This window comes from Ammodytes marinus (assembly GCF_949987685.1).
Source record: "Ammodytes marinus genome assembly, chromosome: 20".
Taxonomy (NCBI): Eukaryota; Metazoa; Chordata; class Actinopteri; order Uranoscopiformes; family Ammodytidae; genus Ammodytes; species Ammodytes marinus.
The window spans coordinates 24800070-24819683 of record NC_137224.1 but is presented as its reverse complement, the minus strand read 5'-3'; the positions used below and the strand labels follow the sequence as shown (position 1 = coordinate 24819683).

Here is a 19614-nt window from a genome sequence, read left to right as displayed (position 1 = left end):
TAATTAACAAAAGCAACAAAAGTTACGCACTAAAGCTTTAGTACACAGCAGTGGTTTTCAAATGTTTTAGTTTGTGTTTTTGATATTAACATCATATGTAAGTTATCATACAAAAAAAGGAATACAATGTTTTGGTCTAGATAGTTAATAGCCTAATAATTTAATCAGTTCATCTGGGAGGTAATCCGAGGTTAACTGATCACGTCACGTTCACGTCCTAGCACAGTGTGTATTGAGTTTCTTTAAAAACATTTGAAAATGAGGCTGCCCTCAGTTTCCCATGCACTGTGTATAGTCTATAGCCTATTTCAGCCTTGTCTGTGGAAATACAGATAGCTGGACAAGAGTTCTTCTGCTTCCTCTGACTGCATTTAAATGCATTCATTATATTACAGAGAAATATGTCTTGTTAAAGAAAAAGAGCACCAAGCCCAACCCAGAGGACCCTGCATGATATTTTATTTTAAATTAATATTTTTATGGAAAATTTTGTGTCTTTCTTCAATAGCTTCTAATTCATCCGACCCAGTCTCCAAATTATTTGTTCACACAAAATCCCTCATATTTAGCCTCTTAATTTTCCTCTCAAAGTGCACCAGATTCATGCATTTCAATATAAAAAGGTAAAAATAAATCTCCCGGGGGTGCATACCACCGGACCCCCCTAGGATGGTCTGGTTCTCTGCTGGCTAATATTTTCACCCAGCAGGGCAAGTCTGTCTGCCTACTCCACTACACACTCAGTCACTACTATCCATGCTTAAAGGAAGCAGGATTAAACCACTGGATTAAGATGTTCAAATGTATTTTAAAAAGCTAAACAAAAACATACTTCAATAAAGATGTTAATATGTTTAAAAAAAATTGTTTAAACAAATGTTTCAAAAATATGTTTAAAATGTGTAAAATAATAAAAGGATCTTTCAAAACACACAGGGATTTAGAACTTTTTTTGGGGGGGGGGGCTCCGCTGAAATTTCTTCTCTGAGGGGGGGGGGGGGGGGGGGCTCACTCTCTCACACTTTGAAAACCCCTGGTATACAGCATACAGTACACTGGAACAGTAGTGACTATTTCATATATTTAGTTGATGTAACTTGACTTGATTTCTTGATGTAAATAAATATAACTATTTGATTCATAGCATACAACTGCATGCATTCCCCTTCTTTATCATTGCCTAAAGAGCTAGGTCCTGACACACACACACACACACACACACACACACACACACACACACACACACACACACACACACACACACACACACACACACACACACACACACACACACACACACACACACACACACACACACACACACACACACACACACACACACACACACACACACACACACACACACACACACACACACACACTACCTCTTCCTGAAAGAGGTTCTGTCGGTTCTTCAGAGCTCTCAGTCGGTTCTGCTTGTCTTCATGTTCCAGGAGATCTCCAGGTGGTTGGAAGTAGCCAATCAGATCCTGCAGACTCAGATTGAGCGAATCTATTGGTAGATCTAGAGTGGAGCTCTTCCCCCTGTTCCTCAGTGTGTCCAGACCCCTGGAGCAAAGAGAGTAGAAGACCTTTATCATGTGATCCATTCTCATTGTCATTCTTCTGATCACTGCTTCTGAGCTTCTGATTAGTATGCAGGATAGGTGATGATGGGGAAGTTATTTCAATTTACACAATGTTACCAAATCAGAATCAGAAAAAACTTTATTTATCTCAAGAAGGGCAATTTAGTTCACAGTTCCAGTTCGCAGTAAAACATAATTTAAATAAATACTATAAAAAGCAGTACAAGGTAGAAAATAAATAAATAAATCACCAGCAGTCCAACACACAAATTCAACTCACATTCATTTCAACTCAACCTGTCAGAACAACCTCCCAGCTACACTGGTGCTCTCCACCTACTCCTGACTCTTGTGATCATTCAGTAACCTGATGGTTGCAGGAATAAAAGAGTGTGAGTACCTCACTGTTCTTGCCCTGATTGAAAGATAGCGCCGCCTGGAGGGCAATAGTGTGAATTCCTCACTGAGGACATGGTCAGGATAATGCATTTGGCTTTCTGGACGCCATGTTTGTTCCACAATGAACGTATGTTCTTCAGCTGGATTCCAGTGATCTTTGAACAGATCTTTACAATGTTATTTAAACTGTTCTGGTCCTTCACTGACAGACTATTAAACCAGCATGTAAATGAAAAAGTTAAAAGACTCAATGAAAGACTGATAAAAAAGTTTGCCAAATAACTTTGGAGACACTGAAAGAGTTGAGCATTCTCAACAAGTGAACTCTTTGTTGTCCCTTTTTAACAATGACCTCAGTATTTGCATGAAATTTAAGCTGGTTATCAAATACTGTGCCTAGATATTTGTAGGTGTCTAAAAGTTGGACTTCCTCCCCATGGATAACACTCGGTTCAGGCTCTCCCTTCACTTTCCTAAAATCAATTACTAATTCCTTTGTTTTTTCTACATTCAGATCTAAGAAGTTGTTATCACACCATTTAACAAATGACTTCAAAGCAAGGCCATGGTTGCAGTGTGGACCTTGGAAAAGGGACAGCAACACAGTGGTTGCGTTCCGAATCGCATACTCTTTCTTTTTTCTATTCTACATACTACATCCGACGATAAAAATAATCTAGTTTGGATGCAGTAGGCATACTATTGGGACATACTTTACTCTCTTATTTCATCATAACATTGCACCTTGATCTTGCCTCTTGCTTTTATATCCGTCGCATCCCCGTTTGTTTTCATATGGAGGCTTCGTCGATGTGACGTCACTTCACGTGCGCACTGGATTGTGGTTCAGAATCGCCCAAATAGGATGCAGTTTTCAACACTAACAATCTTGGCCACATGAAGTAGGACATCCGGGTACTTCTAACCATCCTAAATCCGGCCACAAGAATCGGGACATCCTAAATCTTTTTTCTACATACTATATAGTAGAAAGTATGAGATTCGGAACGCAACCAGTGTCATCTGAAAATTTAGGTAGATAACTTCCTGGTTGAGAGGACCTACAGCTATCTGTGTACATGATGAACAACAGGGGTGACAGTACACACCCTTGGGGTGAACCAGTATTGGAAATAATGGCCTGGGACAAGTGTCCATTTACAGAGACCCTCTGAGTTCTGTCTGTTAAGAAATTTAAAAGCAACAGCAGAATCTGATGGGGTAGCCAGGCATGCAAACTCATAAGCCATGAAAAAGGTGAGAAGTCCGAAAATAAACCCCGGTAGGGGGGCATCCCCCCCCCCCAGAAGATTTTTTTTGTGATTTGAACATTTAATAGAAGCAATTTGGTGTATTCTGGTGAAGAGACAAAAAAAAACTTTGTCAGATGAATAGTAAAATGAGCAAAACAAGTTAGTCAGCCAACCTTATTGACTTTTACAATACAAAGTGTGTCAGTAGCCTATTTACCAAGAAAAACGTTAAAAACAGCTTAGAAAAACAGTTAAAAATGCTGGCAAAACCAGCTTTAAATAAGACAGAAAATAACATGGAGCCTCAAATCTATCACACCAAATTACCTTCCAATAAACTAACTATTTATATTGTGTCAAACAGGATTTGCCTTATCTTTGATACAGAACCATCAATCAAACACATAAGAATACACTCTGTCACCATAGTTAATCTCGTGTTCACGCACTCACACACGCGCACGCACACACCTCAGTCGTACGCAGGAACATAATGGTGCAAAATGGGACGATAGTGGAGGAAGCAGGTGAGTGTGTTGTCTCGGCGCTGATCTGCTATAATCACTACATTCACCTCAGCCAGACCACCATGCACCATTCAAAAACCGTGAAAACAGCAATAGACAAAAGCACATTATTAATTTGAGGTGACACGTTAATCTGCACAGACAATTCGCCAACCGCGGCAGTTAATCAGTGCGCGCATAAAGCAATGCAAATGGCTGTAAAACAACGGTTGGCAAACTCCGTGAATTTATTTAAAAAGTGATTCACATAAACCGAGTAGGCACATTAACACGGTAAAATAATAGTAGGCTACTGCGGCTGCGGTTACTTGAACGTTCCGATGACTCGGAGAAAAATAAATGTAAACTTCCCTGCAGACGCTCTGACAAATACTGGATCTGATTGGCCAAATGACCGTCAAAGCTCATATGTTAGGAGTTAACATCCGTCAATCATAGTTAGTCACTGTCACTCCACTTTCTTAATAGGTCCATGCTCCACACCATACACACACACACACACACACACACACACACACACACACACACAGTGCTGGCCATCAGACCCCCCCCCCCCCCGTACCCTCTCCCCCTCCCAAAATATTTTCTCAACGGATCACCACAAATCACATAGATGGCCAATTTAGTTTCCAAAACGGCGAATTTCGCCGAAAGGTGACGAGTTTGCATGCCTGGGTAGCTCAAACTCAGCAGCTAGTCTCTCAATTAAAATATGCGGCTGCATATTATTAAAAGCAGAAGAAAAGTCTGCAAATAACAGTCTAACATGAGATCCAGGCTTTTCGAAATGTTTATACATTGTATCTAAAATAAAGAGCTTTGCATCATCTACACTTTTTCCAGTTTGATAAGCAAACTGTAATGGGTAAAGTTTTCCACTGACCAGAGACATGATTTCATTCTTAATAATTTTCTCAAAAATTTTCATTATCAAGGATGTTAGTGCTACAGGTCTGAAATCTTTTAGCTCTTTTGGATTTTTTGATTTTGCTACTGGAATGATAGTGGACCTTTTCCATATCTGAGGTATCTGGCCTATCTTAGCACACATATTAAAAAGTGAAGTGAATACCAGACTAAGCTGGTCAGCACAGTAATGCAGCGTACGTCCACAAACAGCATCAGGGCCAGCAGCTTTGCTAATATTCACTTTCCTTAACAGAGTTGTTACTAGTTCCTGGGCTATCACAATGACATTGTGAGGGACAAAAGATTCCCTCAACATAGAAATATTCTCAGAGAAATCAGATGATTCAAAACGTGAGTAAAACACATTAAAAACATTTGGCAAATCAGAGGCATCAACACCTTTAACAGTTATCAGCTGCCTGGATTCACAAGAATTCTGATTATTCAGTTGTGTTCTTTTCTGACAAATGACACGGTTGCAGTTGTATCTGTGGTGTTTTAAAAGTTGTAACTTGTTGGCTGCTAAAAAATATATAGTTTAATACAAATAATGTTGGTATTGTTGGTATTGAGATTTGAATCTGAATGAGAGCAGATATCTTGTTTCAAAGGCTCAGTGTTGGGAGCGATATAACTGATTCTTGAGAAGTGGGAAAAAAACAGGGTGCAATGTTGAAAGAATACAAACCCTATGTTTAGGCAAATTAAATTACATGTATGTATCCAACATATACTAAGCTACTTAAAATTTGGCTTTTTACCTTGCCATTCCTTATCAAAATGGGCTTTTTACCTTGCCATTCCTTATTTTGTGTTAACACCGTCAGACACCAAAAACACGAATACATTTTCCCTCAATTTATGCTAGACCCATGAGATGCATAGTGATGGCAAATATTCACCAAGACTGACAGAGCAGGCCACACATTTATTTTTCAAAATGTAGGCTACATGAATATAATTTTTTTTTTGACATCTGACGGTGTTGACATATTTAACGTTTCTTAAACAGAACAGATAGAGTTTTTGGTTTTTCTGTTGATGATAGGTGCTAGTATGAACTACTACAGGAAAATAAAATTATCAAAACATTTCAAATAACTTCTTCAGAAATTGTAAGTCGGTGTTGACATATCATGGTTGTGACGCAGGACTTTCAAGATTTGGAATGTAAAATATTCTAAAACTACACCACTTATCAGAGCCTGTCTGATTCTAATTTACTCTGCAGAGATAGAATGTGACTTGAGGTCCTTAATAGTGACAGCTGCCCCTTATTTTGGAGAGACGCCGAGATCGTTTTCCGGCATTTGGCAGTACCACGGCGACCACTGCCATACCATGGCTGTGTCTTGATTCAGGGGTTGCACTCTACGTAGGCTGCATTTGAAGACCGATTGCGTCATAGCGGCGCGCAAAGGCTGTCCCGTTTGCAAGGCTCCTTGCAAGGCTCCTCATATGCGGCCGAGAAATGCAGCCTTCGTTTCACGGTTTTGAAGGCTGCATCAGATGGATCCTTCGTGGCCCAACATATCCCAAGATTCATTGCGGTTTTTTCAGAGATGGCATAAAATAAAATAAAAAATAACAAAACAGCAACGTGTTGCTCCATCTTCTTAACTTTTATCTTCCTTTCTTTTTTTCTTGTACTTTTTTTTCTTTTCGTCTGGTAGGCAACTTCTTTTTCTTTTTTCCTCCGTTGACAAGGCTGTCTCCGTTGGCAGCAATCAGGGTTGCTAGGCAGCACAGGAGCGGCGAGTCGTCACGCAAGGTAACGGCTTGTTACGTGAACCGGAAATGCTCGTAAACGGAGACCTGCGGAGACCATCTCGTTTAACAAGGCTCGTTGGCCTTAAAACCGGCCTTAAAATCGGCCTTCATAGGCTATAGCCTTCATAGACCGCGAGACTGCGTCCTACGTAGGCTGCAACCCCTGAATCAAGACACAGCCCATGGCTTGAGCCGTTCAGTAAACGGTAATGCCAGTCCAGAAGTGGTATTCTGCGACCGACACGCCCCGCCTCCCCCCTATAATTTCACGACAGGTATTGCCTTTACGGCAGAGGCAGGTAAAGCTAAATATAGTTGGTCTTTATTCACACTATATAACAACATAACGCCGTAAATAAATGGATTTATTCATGTCTCTGGTCCTTTCCGTTGTAAGGATATGTGCGATCTGTTTGTTGTTGCTTTTGAAATGACAGATGCTTTATAAAACAGTCGGACTTGCTCCGGTCACGGTAGTTAGCATAGCCTCCTGAGCAGGTCGATAACAGAGAATTAGCCCTCACTACAGAGGCAGGTTGGTATATATAGCAGGGGGTGACAATTTCTTCAGGTGCTCGTTTAGCTCAGTCGGTAGTGACTTCGGTTTTGAAACAGTAGACCGGAGTTCGCGTCCCGCCCAGTTTCTTTTAATTTTTCGACTAGGCATTTAGAATTTTTTCACTATATTTTATCAAAGTAGGCCTACAGGTTCCTATCGTTTAACACTGATTCAGTGTCATAAACCTTTTTGTATTATTTGTGTGCCACTGTCACCTGCCATTTATACTAATAATAGTACCTTACAAAGCATAAAATTGTCATAAAATCATTAAAAACCTCCATCTTCATTCAATTGTTTCTTACTTATTTTACTTGAATTTTAGTTTTCACACTTTTGACATTGTTAATGTATGCTTCCATCATGTATTGCCAATCATATATTTGTTGGTATCAAAATGATTCTGCAGCTGGATCGAGTGGTATTTGCCAGTATGAACTGGTAAATACCACAGGATATGAGTGGCATGTCAGTGGAAAAACGGTAGGGGCCAGTAGGGAATGGTACTACCACTAATATTAATGGTATTACCACTAATATTAATGGCACTACCACTAATATTAATGGCACTACCACTAATATTAATGGCAGTACCATTAATATTAGTGGTAGTACCATTAATATTAGTGGTAATAGTAAGTAAGTAAGTAGTAAGTCAGTAAACTTTATTTATATAGCGCCCCTCGCAGACCAGGGTCACAAAGCGCTTCACAATGGGAAGCAACAACAGATTAAAAATATACATATTATTATTATCATTATTATTAGTATTATTAGTATAGGATTGTTTTTCTTGCTTTTGTTGTTTTTTGATTGTGTGTTGTATATGTGCCTGCATGGCCTATGTAATGTTGGTGCAAGGAAGGGTTACATGAACATTATGTGATAAGTGTATTCATCAATGTATACCCATCCCAAATAAAAAGATGTTAAAAAAAAATATATATATACATACATTTAAAAGGCCAATTACAATACAGTGATAAAACATAGCAGCCCCAAGAACAAATTAGGCAAAAGCCTGCACAAATAAATAGGTTTTTAGTTGACGTTTGAATGCGTCAACAGACTCTATTGAACGCAGAGAGATGGGAAGATCGTTCCAGAGCTTGGGAGCAAAAGCCTGGAAGGATCGGTCACCTCTGGTCTGCAAACAAGTACGTGGCACCATTAGCAGTTTCTGCTCCACAGACCTCAGAGCCCGAGCAGGGGTGTAAGGCTGAATCAGATCACTGACATAGGATGGAGCCTGATCATGCAAAGCTCTAAAAGTTAGAACCAGAATTTTAAAGTTGGTTCTAAAGGACACTGGCTGCCAATGCAGAGCTTTTAGAATAGGGGATATGTGGGTCCTCCTATTAGAGCAGATCAGAATTCTCGCTGCAGAATTTTGCACTAACTGCAGGCGAGACAGCTCCTTCTTGTTTAAACATGAAAGCAAACTGTTACAATAGTCTAAACGCGAAGACACAAAAGCATGAATGATCAGCTCTAAATCATTTTGTGACACCATTTGCCTGAGTTTAGAGATGTTCCTCAGCTGAAAAAAGCAGTTCCTGGTTAGCTGTTTGCAGTGCTGCACTAATGAAATGTCTTTGTCAAAAATAACACCAAGGTTTCTTAGGCTAGGTTTAACAGACTGGCCTAGGTCACCCAAGTACTGGTTAATCCCTGGAATTAATTTATCAGGGGCAATAACTAGTGTTTCAGTTTTATCTGAATTTAACTGGAGAGAGTTATCACTTAGCCATTGCTTTATTTCTGCTAAGCAAAGAGCTAAGGAATCAAGCCTCTGAAACTCAGTTGGTTTGAACGTGCAGTACAGCTAACATCAGCGAACATGTGGTACGAAACATCAGAAAATCTCTGAATGTTCTTGGGGCTGCTATGTTTTATCACTGTATTGTAATTGGCCTTTTAAATGTGTGTATATTTTTAATCTGTTGTTGCTTCCCATTGTGAAGCGCTTTGTGACCCTGGTCTGCGAGGGGCACTATATAAATAAATTTCACTTACTTACTACTTACTTACTTACTATTACCACTAATATTAATGGTACTACCACTAATATTAATGGTAGTGCCATTAATATTATTTATTTATTTTTATTTATTTAATTATTTCAGGACAATGCACATTGATAAACATAGTCATTCCAACATGTAAATGTGCCAGATTGTAGCCCAGGGGCTAATTTCCATCTGTTGTCCATAGGCAGGTGGATGTTACAGTAAAAGCAATACAAAAGATATACAATAAATACATAATATGAAAAGGTTCTATGAAAAGCAAAGACAAACATAAGTATTGGTTAAAAAGGAAATACAATTCAATAGAAAGTGGGCCGATACAGTGCAGTGTTATATGTGGTTACATGTTTGGTTATCAGTAAGCCATGTCTTTATTTTGCGCTTAAAAGAGGCCAGTGTGGGACATGCCCTTATAGTTGGAGGTAGTGTGTTCCATAATGCAGTACCGGTAACGGAAAGGGTGTTATGGCTAAAAGCAGTTTTCCTGAAAGGAATCTCACAGTCCCTGTTTGCAACAGCTCTGGTGATCCGAGTCTGTTTGTACCTAATAAACTCTAGCAGTGGTGGTGGCGCCAGGCCATGTAGTACTTTGTAAATTAAGCATACACAGGAGAATTTACAGAAATTATCGAAACTCAGTAAATTATATTTCTCTAAGATGTTACAATGATGGTAAGAGAAAGGTTTTTTATCTAGAGTTTTAAGTGCCTTTTTGTACAGAAGCTTAACTGGTTTTAAAATAGTAGAACCCGACATGGACCAGCTGGTGATGCAGTAGTTCTGGTGAGAAAGTATCATGGAATGCAGAAACATCATAGCAGCTGCATCTGACAGACATCCTCTGATTTGCTTGAAATTACAAAGATTGAATTTAATTTTTTGGGATATCATTTTAACATGTTTTTTGAAAGTAAGTCTGGAGTCTATAATCACGCCTAAGTTATATTAGTGGTAATACCATTAATATTAGTGGTAGTACCATTAATATTAGTGGTAGTACCATTAATATTAGTGGTAGTACCATTCCCTACTGTCCCCTACTGTTTTTCCACTGACATGCCACTCATATCCTGTGGTATTTACCAGTTCATACTGGCAAATACCACTCGATCCAGCTGCAGAATCATTTTGATACCAACAAATATATGATTGGCAATACATGATGGAAGCATACATTAACAATGTCAAAAGTGTGAAAACTAAAATTCAAGTAAAATAAGTAAGAAACAATTGAATGAAGATGGAGGTTTTTAATGATTTTATGGCTGGTGACAGTGGCACACAAATAATACAAAAAGGTTTATGACACTGAATCAGTGTTAAACGATAGGAACCTGTAGGCCTACTTTGATAAAATATAGTGAAAAAATTCTAAATGCCTATGTGACCTTCGTAACTATTCCACTGCTGCTGTTCGAATGATTCACAGGGACAAGCTGGATTATGCACTGGACTGGTTTTATTCTGGGATCTGGGACATGGAAAAGCAACATAACCAGTGTGCCATTAGTTGAAAGTCTGGTATCTCGTCTTGCTCGCACTACAAATAAAAAGAGGAGCTTGCATGAGCATAGAGGTCACGTGCACCCCGTGCTGAAAGTAACTAGCTAGTACAGCTTCACACATGTTGGCTGCTAGCCCAAAGACACTCTTCAAACACCACGGCAACAATTCATCACAAAACAACAAAACTATTAGTTTTACAGATGCCTCATTAGTCAAGCATGTTATACAACACATGCTGATATTTTACACATCATATGAACCGTAGTTTTCACTTATTACTATACTTAATGTCTGAGCGAACAGAGCAGCAACTTACCAACAGAGTGACGACATTTTGTTTCTGAACGCAAAGCAAAATGCCCAGCATTAAGGGTGAAATCAACTTCCGCTCCAGACTTTCAAAATAAAATACACAAAAACTTTTGTTGCAGTCCCAGGTTTGACAGGAATTTAACATTTAAGACAAGTAATTATTTACACTGTTACATACACCCCCTTTAAATTCTGTTAAACTCAGACAAAACCAGAGTATCATAACGAGAAAAGAAATAGAGAAGAAAAAAAATTGTGGGGTCGCTCAAAGTGAAACCATATCACTGATGTAAATTACAGTCGATACAAAATCCTCCCTTAGGGAGTGCAAAAGGATCAGGAGGTACCAGGCCCAATACTTTACACAGACCAGTAGAATATGCCATATACACATTCTAAACATCTAGTTCAAGGCAATACACATTGCATACCCAAGTTCACAAAAACAAAACAAATGGCACTTGGATGTAGGCCATACAAAATTGGGGATAAAAAAAATTCCGTGAAAGAATGCATACACAGGACTTGAAACAGGAAAGGTATGCTCAACCTTTTGTGTTGACATCTCATGAATCAACTTTTTGGGAGGTCTGACATGTCTCCCATATCTGGTAGTGACTGCATCACCAGAGCCAGCATGAACACTGTGAGGTTGTGAACAAACAGCAGTGTTTTCATCAACATCTTCTGTGGGAGTCAACTGGGACATGTCTAGCACAGGTAAATGAGCAACACTGGCAGGGACTGAGTCAGAGGAATGAGCTACACTGACGGACACTTGGTCAGGGGAATGAGCTACACTGACGGGCACTGAGTCAGGGGAATGAGCTACACTAACGGACACTTGGTCAGGGGAATGAGCTACACTGACGGGCACTGGGTCAGGGGAGTGCATTAGCCAGTCCAAAGTTCGGTTGTAGCCATCGGCATCGTTCATCTCCACAGAGTCTCGACCACTTTCACATGCCACATCCTGGTTATCTGAGCCCACAAGAGAGGCAGGAGTTTCATCCACTGTAAGAAAGTCAACTGAGAGAAGAAGATTCCGGTGCACAACTCTCTCTCTGCCGGTAACGGCATCTCTTATTCTGTACACGTTGATCCCAGACCTCACAGACACAACATCATAAGGTGTAGAGTCCCACTTGTCAGCAAGCTTCCTTTTTCCTCTTTCACCACGGTTGGCCAACAACACTCGATCACCCATAGCTAGTGGAGAGCCCTTGACTTTGCGGTTGTACAGCCTGGCATGACGTGCTTGCTCATCAAGGGTGTGTTTCTGAGCAATCCGCGAGGCTTCACTCAAGTCCTGCTTCAACCGTAAGACAAACTCATTATGGCTGATCACTTTGTCATCTTGAAGCACATGCTGGAACATGATGTCGATAGGGAGACGTGGAACCCGTCCATACATGAGGTAAAATGGGGCAAACCCGGTCGTCTCATGTATTGTACAGTTGTAGCAAAAGGTTAGAGTCCGCAGCACCTGAGGCCACCTGGCTTTTGCTGTTGGGGGAAGGGTTCTCAACATATTCCCCAGCGTCCTGTTGAAGCGCTCTGTGACACCATTACCCATTGGGTGGTAAGGTGTGGTGTGTGACTTCTTCACCCCTGCCATCTCCAAAAGTTCCTTCAAGAGCCTGCTCTCGAAGTTGGCCCCCTGATCTGAATGGATTCTCTTGGGAAAGCCATACACGCAGAAGAAAGCATCCCACAATCGACGGGCAACATGTTTTGCAGTTTGACTCTGACAGGGGAAGGCGTGTGCCATTTTGGAGAAGTGGTCAGTTATGACCAAGACATCAACAGTTTTCTTGTCACTCAGTTCAGCTGTCCAAAAGTCAATGCACACCAGTTCCATTGGTTCAGATGTGTGAATGGATTCAAGGGGTGCACGGGCTGCAGGTTCAAGAGTTTTGCCAACAACACATCTTTCACATCGTCGTACATGGTTTATTATGTATTTTTCCATTCCAGCCCAGAAGAACCTTTCTCTGGCGAGGGAGAGGGTTCGTGCACGGCCCTGATGACCAGCATTGTCATGAAGACCAAGGAGAATCTGATGTTTAAGGCCATCTGGTACAATCAACTGGGACAGCTTTTTGTTCAGTCGGTTGTCTTTTCTCACCCTGTACAGAATCCCATTTTGTACTTTGAGCTTTTTCCAGTGTTTGAGGAGCTTAATGACGCATGCAGGTTCAGCTGCTGCCTCGCGTTTGGTAGCTTTCCTTTTTCGCTGCACATAGAACAGGACTCTGCTTATCGTTCGATCTTGCTCTTGAAGGCTCAAAAACTGGCTGTGAGGGATAACTGTGGAAGGGTCTTCGTCAGGCAACTGTGGCAATGGTAGGTTAGCACTGAGATGACCACAACCACGATGAGCGCTTAGTGCCGCTGACACCTCGTGTGAGCTGATGGAACTTCCGTCAGTCTGAGGATCATGCACATCACTGAGGTCTGCTGACTTTGACCTTGCACCTTGTACAACCTGACAGTTGTTTGTCAGTCGAAAAGCATCCTGCACTGTACCTCTGACAACTCCATTGACTTCATCCAATAATGCGATATAGGGCTCTTTCAGCAAGCGATGACCAACACATGACTGAACGAATGGCCCACGGCTCAAAGCCTCTGCAACAGTGTTCTTAACTCCTGGCACGTACTTAAGATCAAAGTTGAAAGCTGCCAGCTTGGCCACCCACCTTTGCTCACACGCATCCAAGCGTGGTTTTGTCAGAATGTAGGACAGGTGATTGTTATCCGTCCAGGCGGTGAAGTGTTTAGCCTTTAGCCAATGACTGAACTTGTCGCATACGGCCCATTTCAGTGCCAGAAATTCCAGCCTGTGTGCAGGATAGTTCATTTGAGAACGGGTCAACGTCTTGCTGGCGAAGGCGACAGGCCTTGCAATTGTTTCGCCAGGTGCCACTTGTGACAAGACGGCTCCAATGCCATCAAAAGAAGCATCGACAGCAAGGATGAAAGGCTGGTCGAAGTTAGGGTGAGCCAAGGTGACACCATGAGTTAGTTCACTTTTTAGTGTTTGAAATGATTTCTGACATGCATCAGTCCAGTCACTTGGTGTCATAACTGGCGGGGCAGAGGACTTTTTCTTGAACTTCCCTCTCTTCTTGGCCTGGGATTGAACTTGCCGTCCAGAAATGAGCCTGAAGAGGGGTTTGGCTTTTGCGGAGCAGTCAGGAATGAAATGCTGGTAATAAAAGACCATGCCAAGGAAAGATCTGATCTTTTTCCAGGAGGGCGTGACACCATCATTCTCCATTAACTCTGCCTCTCCAACATCAGAAATGGTCTTGACCTTGTCAGGGTCTGTTCTCACCCCATCTGCACAGATGATATGCCCCAGAAACTTAACTGAGCTCTTCAGGAGATGACATTTCTTGGGAGCAAGCTTGAGTTTGTGAGTTTTCAGACGAGAGAACACCATTTCCAGACGTTCAATGGCCAGCTGCTCACTGGGGGCGAAGACCATCAGGTCGTCCAAGTAACAGAGCAAGCTGCTGAAATTTTCATCACCGAAGATTGATAACATCATCATGAAAGTTGCGGGACTGTTGGATAGACCTTGGGGCATCCTATTGTACTCATGGAGGCCAAAGGGGGAGGAAAAGGCGGTGTACTTCTTGTGTGCCTCATGAAGTGGTACATTGTAAAATCCAGAAGTCAAGTCCATGGTGGAAAAGAAGACATTTCCTCCAAGAGCAGCAAGGGTATCAGCTTGGTGAGGCAGTGGATGTGCATCCTTCACAGTCTTTGCATTGAGCCATCTGAAATCGGTACAAATGCGCAGACTGCCATCCTTTTTCCACACCAAGACCAGTGGTGAAGCGTACTCACTGTGTGACTTCCGGATTATGCCCTTTTCCTCCATCTCATTCAATGCAGTTCTCAGCTGCTCGTACTGTGTTGGAGGCACTCGATGGTAAGGCAAGCGAAACGGCCTCTCGTCCACGAGGTGTATTTTGTGGACGAAGTCCGTAGCCTCCCCGCAGTCCATCTTGTCCCTTGAGAAGACCGATTCATACTTCACAACGAGCTGCAGGAGCCTGTCTTTCCACTGGTCAGACACCTCACAACCATCCAAGTCCAAGTCTTGTAGACCCAAGTTATTTAAAACCTCTTTTCTCTGCTCAGGGGACTTTGTGGACACAGAGCTCTGTGTGACATCTTGAACATTGACAGAAACCTTTTCAGGGGAAGGCAGCTCCTCAACTGCAACACATGGGAAGACGTCTGCAATCTTGCAATTTCTCTTCAGAGTCACTGCCTTGCTGCTAGGATTTATCAGTTTAAGGGGGACCCACCTGTCTCCCCACAGAGGTGTGACAACCCGGCCAACCAGTACATTTCTGGGCCTTGATCTTGACTGAGTCGGTTCGACGATGACTGTGCTCCCTACTGACAAAGGTGCGGATGCGGGCAGCTTGCCCCAGACAAGGTGTTCACGCAGAGGTTCAAGTGTAATACTCTGCCTTAGCTTCACTGTGCCGATCTTGTCAGGCATGGGCCCTCCCCGCCATTTTTCAGTGTTGGAGAGCAAAGATAAGAACTGGCCACAGTCATCATCTGCAATGTCAACAGGTGCAGCCAGAAGTCTCCAATAGTCCTCAGACTTTTTCATCAAGTGTATGAGCAGCTTGATAGCATTACTACCGACAATCATGTCGTCTGTTTGTCCAGGGATGACCAGTGTTGGGATGAGCAACCTGAAGCCATAAATAACCACCTCCAAGTCATAGACTGCCTTTGGGTAGACATGGTGACCTCCAGCACCAACAACAACAATGTCATCAGCAGGACTACTCTTCAAATCAGGGCAGTGTTGCAAGAGACGTGCAGCAGCAGCTTCACTTATAGAGCATGACATGGAACCACTATCAATCATTGCTTTCAGTTGAACTCCACCAGCATCACAAACATCAGTGTAAAACAAGCTGTCAGACTTCTGAAGTCTGTGTGTAGATTGGAAAATCACTGTCTTTCCAGATGGTGCAAAGGAGCACAGAGATTCATACAAAGATTCTAAGTCATCACTGTCACAGCTGGGAGACACACTATCATGATCCACACTGTCCTCCCTAAAGTGCGGACCCACTAGTTTTCCAGCTGCTGCTGAGTGGTTGAGGCAGTGCGGCCAGGACAAGCACGACTCGAGTGATTTGGTGAGTGGCACTGAAAACAGAGCTTATGGTCACGGCAGTGAGTGAAGGCAGAGTGAGCAGCATCACGACAGACAGAACAAGGCATTTCATGTAATCCTTCAATCCTGGGACGCCGTGGGCCAGACTGTCTGGTTGGGCCCGACTGGGCAGGTCTCTGCAGAAGCACCTTCTCCAGCATGCTGATAAGTCGCTCCAGGGTAGCAGAGTGTGGCCTGCGACTGTGGCAGCCCCTGCCCCCCAGTAGGCGGTACAGGTGGTGGAGAAGCAGTGTGCTGTATGTTCATTGTTACCTTCTCTTTGGCTACTTTGCTCACAGTGGCTGTTAAACCTGAATGATACTCGCACAAGATTTCTTGGACTTCATGAGCATTCCACTCTTCAATGGTCTTTGAACGAAAGGTAATCGAAAGCTCAGGGGTGGGACAGTTTCTTATGAACATGCATGTCACCTCAGTGCCAGGACTTTCCAGCATCTTGCCATGCTCTTTAAGCCGTTCAACGGCAATGTCAACAGCACGGTGCAGCCTGAGCCAATAATCAAATGCCTCCTCACCTTTCTCAGGCAGAGTGGTATAGAAGTCTGCTAGTGGGAGTGATGAGCATGGGGCAGAACCAAAGTGCTTTCGTAGGAGAGCATAGATGGCTTCAGGGTCACGGGTGATGTCTATGACACTGTTTCTGGTACCCACCCGGGCGATGTCTTTAGCTTTACCCCTAAGATGAACAAGGATCTCCTCAGCTTGTTCCTCGGGTCTTAGGTTACTTTTCTTAATATAAGTTCTCATGAGATCCTCCCACTCTCTAACAGAAACAGAGTCAGAGCTCTCCCCTCTGAAGCATGGGGGGTCTTTCAGCTTTCTGTGGGATACGAGCTGCACATGAGAGCTGTCAAGCATGTTTGAAGTAGACATTTCAGCATTGGTTGGGGAAGTGGCAGCATTGGTTAAAGGGGTACTCACAGATGGGCTGAATTGGGTTATAATGTTCTGTACAACCTTCTGAGTAACATGCTGAATTACATCTCCCATCTGATTGACAATTTCATTAGCAAGGGCCACAGGGCTAGGGGCAGCAGAACTGGTATGTTGCGGCTCATTTGAAATACCCACAGTATTACTTAGGGGAGGGGACACATGCCTATTGATCAAAGGGAGCCCTGGTGTACCCTCACTTCCCCCCAAAACAATACCACGCCCATTTACAGGTGTTTCAAACTGCAAAAACATAGGAGAACTCAACACTCCTCTCCCCCTGCCAACACCACGAGGGGTGCTATTTCCCTCCCGAATAACAGTCATTGTGAGAAAAAAAAAATCAATGACACTTAAATCCAAATACTCAAAGTGCAATAGAGTTAGTACGGATGAGCAGCAGGATTACCACAAAAATCACTATGCGCTCTAACAGCTCAACAGTACACATGGAATGTCCACCTGATTACATATAGAGTAACAGCAGTAGCAGAAAGAATCCTCGGATCGCGCTGAAGAAGCCACCGTCCAGGAGATCGATGAGTCACGGCACCAATGTGACCTTCGTAACTATTCCACTGCTGCTGTTCGAATAATTCACAGGGACAAATTGGATTATGCACTGGACTGGTTTTATTCTGGGATCTGGGACATGGAAAAGCAACATAACCAGTGTGCCATTAGTTGAAAGTCTGGTATCTCGTCTTGCTCGCACTACAAATAAAAAGAGGAGCTTGCATGAGCATAGAGGTCACGTGCACCCCGTGCTGAAAGTAACTAGCTAGTACAGCTTCACACATGTTGGCTGCTAGCCCAAAGACACTCTTCAAACACCACGGCAACAATTCATCACAAAACAACAAAACTATTAGTTTTACAGATGCCTCATTAGTCAAGCATGTTATACAACACATGCTGATATTTTACACATCATATGAACCGTAGTTTTCACTTATTACTATACTTAATGTCTGAGCGAACAGAGCAGCAACTTACCAACAGAGTGACGACATTTTGTTTCTGAACGCAAAGCAAAATGCCCAGCATTAAGGGTGAAATCAACTTCCACTCTAGACTTTCAAAATAAAATACACAAAAAAACTTTTGTTGCAGTCCCAGGTTTGACAGGAATTTAACATTTAAGACAAGTAATTATTTACACTGTTACACCTAGTCGAAAAATTAAAAGAAACATTCTGGGCGGGACGCGAACTCCGGTCTACTGTTTCAAAACCGAAGTCACTACCGACTGAGCTAAATGAGCACTTGAAGAAAATGTCACCCCCTGCTACCTATAGCAACCTGCCTCTGTAGTGAGGGCTAATTCTCTGTTATCGACCTGCTCAGGAGGCTATGCTAACTACCGTGACCGGAGCAAGTCCAACTGTTTTATAAAGCATCTGTCATTTCAAAAGCAACAACAAACAGATCGCACATATCCTTACAACGGAAAGGACCAGAGACATGAATAAATCCATTTATTTACGGCGTTATGTTGTTATATAGTGTGAATAAAGACCAACTATATTTAGCTTTACCTGCCTCTGCCGTAAAGGCAATACCTGTCGTGAAATTATAGGGGGGAGGCGGTCGCAGAATACCACTTCTGGACTGGCATTACCGTTTACTGAACGGCTCAAGCCATGGTATGGCAGTGGTCGCCGTGGTACTGCCAAATGCCGGAAAACGATCTCGGCGCACATGTTATTTTGGCTGATTTTCTTACATTTAAATGGATTGTCTGACAGTGGTGACAAAAAGTGTCCCACCACTTTGAAACCATATAAAACATGAATGTGTTGAAGAAAAACTGTTTATATTGATATGAGAGATTAATTAGTGTTGCTTTTGATGAAAAAAACACTTTTTCATCTATAAAGTACATTTTTAATAGGTTTTATTGCATATGAAATATTGAAACCTTCTCTGTGCAACCCTGTCTCATCAAAATTACGTTCCCAGAGGACTATTCGGCATTCTCAATTACGTTTGACTGACAAACGTATTTTGTCCGTGATTACGTTTTAATGAACATATCGCAAACAAGCTCGTTCTCAGCCTAGAACTGTTCGGGATTCTCAATTACGTTTGGCTACAAAACGTATTGATTACGTTTTAATAAACATATCGCATACGTTCGTTCTCAGCCTATTTTTTGCCATTTATTTAGCCTACCTCTAGGATTATGTTTGGTTGAAGTGTGCGTTGTCTGGGCGGCTGCCTGAACTACAGCGCAGCAGGAAATTAATATGTTCCATAGATATGTTCACGTTTCTTCATTCATTCATTCAAACAAACTGGTGAAGGCAATCGACGTTCCGACATGGCCACGCCCCCTTTGGGTGGAAAACAAAGCGATTATGACTATAATGCAAAATTGCGGTCCAAAACAGCACAAAAAGAAAACGATCAGAGGTAAATAAGTTACAATTTGACCGACAGACACAATGTTAAGATCCTTTACAACAACTCTGCCAGCTAGATAACGTTAAACTAGACTACGGAACTACACAGGGCTGCAGGGGAAATATTCTCGTTTATTCAATACTGGTGACGTCAGACGCACGCCCCTCTACAAACCAATCAATATCGAGGAATGCGAAACG

General features: G+C 42.3%; 1 protein-coding gene across 1 annotated transcript in view; it reads right to left on the bottom strand.

Moving 5' to 3' along the window:
• ryr2a (ryanodine receptor 2a (cardiac)) overlaps window positions 1-19614 on the bottom strand; it is a gene marked incomplete at both ends in the record, with an annotated part of 671945 nt that overhangs the window by 514669 nt on the left and 137662 nt on the right. The window contains one exon of the mRNA XM_080049015.1: window positions 1386-1569. Within this exon, the coding sequence (XP_079905141.1) occupies window positions 1386-1569 (184 nt within the window). The remainder of the gene's footprint in view (window positions 1-1385; window positions 1570-19614) is intronic.